The 8,295-nt window shown below is 50.7% G+C and overlaps 1 protein-coding gene and 1 long non-coding RNA gene across 5 annotated transcripts in view; one reads left to right on the top strand and one right to left on the bottom strand.

The window, feature by feature from the left end:
• Window positions 1-351: 351 nt before the first annotated feature.
• LOC125752350 (uncharacterized) lies at window positions 352-3,766 on the bottom strand. Its single transcript, XR_007401646.1, has 2 exons — window positions 3,678-3,766; window positions 352-2,906 (listed from the first exon to the last, which is right to left on the bottom strand). It is a non-coding gene; the product is annotated as an uncharacterized LOC125752350 (long non-coding RNA).
• A 94-nt stretch (window positions 3,767-3,860) lies between these two features.
• IREB2 (iron responsive element binding protein 2) overlaps window positions 3,861-8,295 on the top strand; it is a 42,093-nt gene continuing 37,658 nt past the window's right edge. For 2 of the 4 annotated variants that reach the window (XM_035713965.2, XM_049092855.1), the window contains exons 1-2: window positions 3,863-4,001; window positions 5,355-5,444. In XM_035713965.2, coding sequence (XP_035569858.1) covers window positions 3,983-4,001; window positions 5,355-5,444 — 109 coding nt within the window. In that variant the 5' untranslated portion in view covers window positions 3,863-3,982. Of the gene's footprint in view, window positions 4,002-5,354; window positions 5,445-8,295 lie in introns of all 4 variants that reach the window. The other 2 variants (XR_003138244.3, XM_025450654.3) reach the window with 2 other exon arrangements.

The raw sequence follows: 8,295 nt of genomic DNA, 5'->3' as shown, positions 1-8,295 counted from the left end.
AAAACAAAAAACACTCCAACTAGAAAATGGGCAAAAGACATGAACAGGCATTTAATCAAAGAGCATATAGAGATGGCGAATCGGCACATGGAAAGGTGTTCAGATTCATCAGCCTTTAGGGAAACGCCAAGTAAAGCTGCACGAGGTATCACTTCGCACCTCTCAGAATGCTAAAGTAGAAGATAGTGACGTCCCCGAGTGCTGGCAAGGGTGTAGAGCTGGATCACTCATGTCGTTGGTATGAATGTAAGTGATACAGTCCCTTCAGGAAACAGTTTGGTAGTTTCTTTTCTTTTCTTTTCTTTTCTTTTCTTTTCTTTTTTTTTTTTAAGATTTTATTTATCTATTCATGAGAGAGAGAGAGAGAGAGAGAGAGAGGCAGAGGGAGAAGCAGGCTTCACGCTCAGAGCCCGACACTGGACTTGATCCCGGGACTCCAGAATCACACCCTGGGCCAAAGGCAGGTGCTGAACCACTGAGCCAGCCAGGAATCCCCAGTTTGGTAGTTTCTTTAACACTAAATATGTAATTACTATACAACTCAACAACCGTGCTCTTGGGCATTTATTACAGAGAGATGGAAATTTATGTTTACACAAACACCTGTACATGAGTGCTCTTAGCGACCTTATCCTTAGGAGCCCCAAATGGGAGACAGCCCAAATGTTTCTCAGTGAGGGATGGTTGACAAATCATGGTGCATCCACGTGACGGGTGCTACTTAGCAATAAAAAGGAACCAACTAATGATAACAATCCGGATGACCTCTCAGGAATGACATTGACTGAAAAACACCCGGTCTCCAAAGGTTATATACAGCGTGGTTCCATTTGTATAACACCGTTGAAATGTTGAAATTACAGAAATGGAGGGGTGCCTGGGGGGCTCAGCAGTTGAGCATCAGTTCAGCTGAGGTCATAATCCCGGGGTCCTGGGATCGAGTCCCACATCGGGCTCCTTGCATGGAGCCTGCTTCTCCCTCTGCCTGTGTCTCAGCCTCTCTCTCTCTCTCTAATAAATAAATAAATAAATAAATTTTAAAAAAGAAAAAGAAATTACAGAAATGGAGAACATATTGGTGGTTGACCAGGGGCCAGTGTACAAGGGAGGCGGGTGTGATTATGAAAGAGTAACAAGAGGGAGCCTTGGAAACGGTCAGTATGTTACATGGCTACAGTCATGTGAGTGATAAAATCACATAGAATTACACACACACACACACACACACACCCTGGCAAAGGAGCAGGTGTAAAACTGCTCGAATCTGAATGGAGTTAAGGACTGTACCCAGCTCAGCATCTTTACTGTGCCACCGTGATGTCACGCTGGGGAAGTCTAGGTGAAGCGTACGCAGACTGTTTATTACCTCTTACCCCTGCATTTATTTATTTATTTTTATTTATTTTTATTATTTTTTATTTTTTAAAGATTATTTACTTATTTATGATAGAGAGAGAGAGAGGCAGACACAGGAAGAGGGAGAAGCAGGCTCCATGCTGGGAGCCCGACGTGGGACTCGATCCTGGGACTCCAGGATCACGCCCTGGGCCAAAGGCAGGCGCCAAACCGCTGAGCCACCCAGAGATCCCCTACCCCTGCATTTAAATCTGCAATTATCATAAAATAGAAAGGTCTTAAAACAGATGAGTTAAATATTAATAAACTTGTGTTGTTGTTGTTTTTAAAGGCAACGAGTCCACCCACAGGACACACGGTGATTGATCTAAGTTACTGCTTCTCAGGGGAAACAAGACATTCAGAGAACAGGAGGGTGGTTTTGGTTGGGGGAGCACTTCTGCAGTTGATGGGTGTGAGATTGCCCGCACTGCACAGCGCACAATTGCACAAGAGTCACACAACCTCCCCCACCGAACGCAAACGCGCTGCCAGATGTTCAGGTCGGTCACACACACAAACAGGAAAACAGTAACAACAGATTTGTTTACAATTATTTGAGCCAAAACGTAGCCCCATTTACAAAATATGAGTAATCCGGGTATGGTTTTAATGTACACTGAATTTCCCAGGTGTGCAAATATTGCATAAAAAGAGGAAAGACTGTTTTACTTTGGCACTTTACCAAGAATTGTTCACTATTTCAAAACATCAACAGTGAAAATGCTTCCAATATTTGAGTCATCAACACATTTTTGTTAGTCTCTGGTCATGACATACATGTAACGTACGTGTGCTTATCATACACGTATCTTCATATATATGCACAATATATTTATTCCTTATTCTGGAACATCAAATGTAGATGAAAAAACGTTTAATATTCTGTGAAACTATTATAATTCGATGCAAGCATCCGATCACATCACTATGTAATGTAGCAGGGACATGCTGTGTGTCTGTATTGCAATAATATTTTCTGATAAGTTACTTACTTTTTCCTTTCCTTTCCCCTTCTGTTACAGTTAGGCACCATGTAGATTATTTTATTGTTTTGTGTAAGTTCTATTAAATGTGGGTTTCACACCAGGATGGTAAAGGGGACACTACAAAGTCACGTGCCTTGAAAGGGAGTGTTGGGTCTGAGAGGGTGGAGAGCTGCCATCTGGTCAGAGGTCCCCCGAGCATCTTCAGGAAAATACGCCCTTTGATAGAGACACATGCATGCCCAGGGGTGCTCGGCTGGCCCAGGCCTGGGGCTTACACTCTTGGTCTGGAGGTCCTGAGCTCACGCCCCACTTGGCCGAGGCCCCTACATACAAACTGGTAACAGGGTGTGGGGGGGGGCAGCCCGGGGGGTCGGCGGTTTAGCACCTGCCTTCAGCCCAGGGTGTGACCCCGGGGTCCTGGGATCGAGTCCCACGTTGGGCTCCCTGCATGGAGCCTGCTTCTCCCTCTGCCTGTGTCTCTGCCTCTCTCTGTCTTTGTGTCTCTCGTGAATAATTAAAAATCTTAAAAAAAGAGAAAGAGATGATCTGCGCCACCTCCCCTCCTGGGTCGGGGAGTTCCAGGACGGCATGTTTGTGTAGGATGTGGTCATCTCACAACCATGAGGCGACATGTGTGAGCAAAACCAAAATGCTGGAGCATGAGGCCTAAATACGGAAGAGGCTTTGGCAGTGCGACCGATGTGCTGCCCAGCCGGGGAACTGCCTGCTGCGGACTCGGGGACACGACTGCAAATGATTCCGGGTCTGGGTCCCTTAGGCCCCCGCCACCGGGTACTCGTGTGCGGCTGAAAGAACTTCACTGAAACGTGGGACGTATGGGAAATGAGCAAGTACAGTCAAGTAACAAGCACATTACCTGGAATATGCTTGGGGAATGTAGGGAAATGAGCTCTGGGGTGCAGGTGGACCCTGGGGGGGGAGCTGCTGGGGGTGCAGGTGGACCCTGGGGGGAGCTTCAGGGGGTGCAGGTGGACCCTGGGGGGGGAGGGTATCTGCGGGGGTGCAGGTGGACCTGGGAGGGAGCTGCAGAGGGTGCAGGTGGACCTTGGGGGGTGCAGGTGGACCCTGGGGGGAGCTGCGGGGGGTGCAGGTGGACCTGGGAGGGAGCTGCGGGGGGTGCAGGTGGACCCTGGGGGTGAGCTGCGGGGGGTGCAGGGGGGCCCTGGGGGGAGCTGCGGGGCCGCCGGTGGACCAGGAAGCATCCGCAGGGAACTAACTGCAGCCAAGGGAACCTGCGAGACGGGCCAGCGCGGGGGCCGCAGGGGCGCGGACCTGGGCTCTGCCGCAGCCCGACGTCGGGGCAGGAAGAGAAGCAGCCACCCCGGTACTCGGTCACGGCCGCCGCCCCGCCCCGTCCCGCCCCGCCCCCCAGGAGCGCCGCCCCGCGCCTCCCTTTGTTTCGCGTCTGAAGATCTCGCGACAGCCGGGCGGCAAGTCCCGCGAGCACGGGCGCCGGCGCTGCGGCTCTCGCGGTGTTTGCGCGAGACTCTGCCCCCGCCGCTCCCCGCCGGCCCGCGCCCGCCTCCCGCCCGCGGCCGCCCTCCCCGCCGCCCCCCGGGGTACTATGGTCGCCGGCCATGGACGCCCCAGGTGCAGGTGCGTGCCCGCGCCCCCCGCGCCGCCCCCCGCGACCCCGCGCCCCCCGGGCCCGCCGCCCGCGCCCGGCCTGCGCGGCCCCCATCGGCGAGCGGCCCTGGGGCGGGGGGCGGCGGCGTCGTCCTGGCCGCGGCGGGGGCGGGGCGGGGGGCAGGGGGGCGGCGGGGAGGGCGGCGGCGCTCGAGGCGGCGGGGGGGGGGGGGCGGGGGCGGACGCTGCGGCGCCGGCCCTCCCAAGCCTCCTGCCCTGGGTCCCTGGCTCCCCTCCCCCGCCCCCTGCCTCCCACCCCTCCCCCGCCCTCCTCCTCCTCTCCCATCCTCCCTCCCCGCACTCCTCCCTATTCTCCCTACTCCCTCCCTCCCCTCCCACTCCCACCCCTCCCTCCCCTCCCACTCCCTCCCCTCCCTCCCTTCCTACCCTCCCAGTACCCTCCTCCCTCCCCTCCCCCACCCCTTCCCTCCTCTCTACTCTCCCTTACCCCCTCTCTTCCCTCCTCCCTACCCTCCCCCACCCCTTCCCTCCTCCCTACTCTTCCCTCCTCCCTACCCTCCCCCACCCCCTTCCCTCCTCTCTACCCTCCCCCTACCCCCCTCCCAACCATCCCCCACCACCCTGCACGACAGCCCGAGAGAAGCTCAGGCTCTCCCTCCAGGGGGCTGCACCCCTGCCTTGTCCACGGGGCCCAGGGTCCTGCCCCCAGGATGAGTCTGCACAAAATACCCAAGGGCCCGCTGCCTGGACGCTTCGAGCTGGGGGGCACCCCAGTGATGAGACCCCAGGTCCCTGACCTGTGCCCCCAGTTCATGTTCCATCACGAGGACTCTGCTAATTTACCAGATGTTCCATCATTTGTTTCTGTGTTCAGCGTCACCACCTAGCATGTCTTGGGTGCTATGTGGTGTTTGGCTGGGGTCTGCATTCTGTCGTGAATGCTCCGTGAGAATCTGTCCCATTATTTTTTTTAAAAGGCAGCCCCCCAACCTGATTGCCGCGTCCTCAGATTGTTGTGTGTCTTCCCCAGACGCCTGTGCAAATTTAAGTCGTTCTTGTTCCTCCCTTCCGCGTGTTCTTGTTACCACCTTTCAGAAGTTAATTATTTTATCTGTTTTTATTTGACCAATACTGCAGACCCTGGCCATGCGGGATCATTTGACTTTAATAAAAATTGAATTTTAAGATTAAGTTCCTCTGTGGCTGTAGCCACGAGTGGCTGCTCACTGGACAGTACAAACAGAGAACATTTGCGCTGCTGCAGAAAATTCTGTTGGACAAAGGGAGTTTCTAGTATTTTCATTTCAGATTAAGGTATTCTGTAGCTGTATTTTAATGAAAGTGTAAATTTTTTTTTTCCAGGACGCCCCTTTGAGTACCTTATTGAAACATTGAATGACAGTTCACGTAAGAAGTTCTACAATGTACCTAGACTTGGAGGCACCAAGTATGGTAATGTTGCTGGAATTTGGGAGGGGGAGGGTGTTTAGTTTGTAATAATAAAAATGCATTTGTTAGGCCGAGCTGAAGGAATTTTAAATGTACTCCCACCATGTTGTAGCAGGTAAACCTACACATACCTCTAACATTTTAAAGGCTCCTCTTGGGGCAAATTTTTTCGAGGAGGGTGTAAGGCTATACCTTTACTTCTCATTTAAAAACGTAAGTACATTTAGGATATTTTTTTTCTCCTGCAGGGAAACTAATGCAATTTAAAAACAACAAAAAAGTCTGATGATAATCTCCGCATGTAACATGCACGCTTTACTTTCTCAAATGAACAGTGTCCACAGTCCTTCACCTGTCCTACCTGGAGAGCGGCTGTGGCCAGGCCCCACCGCTGCGACTTGTGCTCCAGTACAGGCCCTGCTTTGCCTTGGCCTACGCGCCAGCGCTCTTGGCGGACCTTTGCAGGTGCCTGATCAGGGCCAGACCTCTCACTGACGTCTCAGAAGAGTGAGCTCGGCGCAACCCTAGGGTATTGGATGGAAGTCTTGACGTTAGTCAATCTGTAGATTTTGATGTATTTAAATATTCTAGACTGCTAATAGCAGGGGTTTTTTTTTTACATCATGAGAAGATTTTAATATTTTGGAGAAGAAACCTGTCTTAGAATTAGGTTGCCTTAAAAAATAAAAGGTTCTCCAGAATGAGAACAGAATCCTTTACCTTTCATGGTTGGGTACAGTGGTTTGTATTAAGAGAGGTTGGTAGTTTTGGTAGGTGCCACGTGTCTTTAATTCGCATCTATCTTATACTTTCACCAATGATGAGTTTGTGTTAGTTTTGAGAAGGGAGCACCTAAATTGCTTAATCTAAGAAAGATCTTTTTTTTTTTTTATTTTATTTTTTTTTATTTTTTATTTTTTTAGAAAGATCTTTTATTTATTTTTATTTTTTCTAATATTTAGTGATTCAGGCCTGCAAGTTTCTTAACCCATATTTTATAGTTTAATAAATAAAAGAACACACGTGAGGATATTTTAAAAGTTGGGCATAAGTTCTTCCTGTGATAATTTGTGAAAATGTGCCCACTTGAAGATGGCCTGTATTTGCGAAATGCGGAAAATCAGTAGGAAACTATCAAAAATAAGATGCGTTGAAAGAGAATGCTTGATGATGTAAAAGCTAAATTTTGTCTGGAAAATGTGAGTTTCAGAGTACCCAGGGTTTTTATAACCGTGATAAATACGATGATGACATCTGTAAATATAAATGCCTTCGAAACAGAAATTTGATTTTTATTTCCATGGGATTAAAGCCCTGTTTTATTCATAGAGTGGTTATTATGAAAGGTTTATTAATAATTACTAAAGCAATTTCTTAGTAATTACTTGAGGGAATAAAATTTGAAAGAAGAATGGACTTGGAGAGACAGAAGTAACTGGAGTAGAAGGTTGTTTTGCTTGTTTATCGTCAGAGCAGGAAGCGTGTGTTGCCCTTTAGAGAGCAGGTTTAGTGGCCGTGCTCACTGTGCTCAGGGACCTGCGTGGGCAGTTGGCAGGACCTGGGGCGAGCCGGCGGGGAGAGCTCGCTGCTGGCGAGGGGAGAAGGGACGGCAGTCCTCAGGAGCTCAGGAAGGCCTGCAGCCCATACAGTGACTTTAACAAATGGAGGTTTATCTTTCTCACGAAGCAAGAATCTGGATTTGGCAGATGGGGACTGTAGCGCACCAGTGTCACCCAGGACCCAGGTTTTTTTTCTGTTTTGCTTTCGTTCTTTTGGTGGCAAATAAATAGCTGCCGCACCTCTGGGCAGTGCATGTGTTCTAGGTGGCTGGAAGGGAGGGAAGCCTCTGCCTTGGCCAGTCGCTGCTGCCTTCCCCTTCCAGGAAGCTGGCGGGCAGAGGCGATAGCGTCCCAGCTTTTACAGGGACGTGCGGGGCGGAAGTGCTGGAGTGGTGGGGGCACAAACCAGCCTGGATTCCTCCTCACGGCTGTATCTTCCCTCCCTCCATCTGTCTTCCCATAGGGCACAACACAAATCATTTGGTTTCTGCTCTGACTGCTGTTGGATCTTTTTGCTCCCCAGATGTATACTCCTGGTATCTGTGGAACTGGATACGTTGTGCGTGTGGATTCCATTTGGGTCTTCTGTAATTTCACTTCCGGCAAATCACCTTTTTAGCGACACGGAGCTGCCTGTGTGGCCCTCTGGCACCCCAACTACAGCCTTGGAGATGTTGAGGCACAGTTGCCGTGGTTCTCCAGAACAGTCAGAGGCTGCTTCCTGAAGGAATGAGGACTTGAGATGATGTTGAACAGAGCGGTCATAGAGGACAGTCCTTACTCGGGGAGTTGGGCGCAGGGCAGGCCTTAGGCCAAGCGGAGGGGAAGGTGTGTGTGTGGAGGGGCTGGCTGTGGGAAGCCTTGGGGAGGGTAGCTGTTCCCCAGCAGTGGGCCCTCCTGTCCTTCTGCCTGCCACCCTGTCTGTGACCTCCCTGACCCCATGGGTCTCTAACCACTGGCCTGCAGTAGAGCCAAGGCATGGTTCTCTAAATCCTGACCTGCAGCCTCTCCGAAAAACTCTTAAGTTTTTAGGAGAGTTTTTATTGATAAGAAATTAGGTTGTGGTTGAGAATCACAAAAAGACAGCATTACAGGTGGTGCAGTAGCAGGCGCGTTGTGTAAGTGTAAATATAGGTAAACGGGCTACTTTTAACAGAAATGCGGTGAATGTTGTAGTGTGACCTTTGTTTATTTGTTTACTTGCTGTATCGCGAACATCTTTCCACGTCCTGGAAGACGCGTCCCGTGCTATCTGATTGGGCTTGGTTTCTCAGTCCGGGAGTGGAGTCGAGGTC

Source organism: Canis lupus, chromosome 13, assembly GCF_003254725.2.
Source record: "Canis lupus dingo isolate Sandy chromosome 13, ASM325472v2, whole genome shotgun sequence".
In the NCBI taxonomy this organism is placed as follows: domain Eukaryota; kingdom Metazoa; phylum Chordata; class Mammalia; order Carnivora; family Canidae; genus Canis; species Canis lupus.
This window is presented reverse-complemented; position numbering and strand designations above follow the sequence as displayed.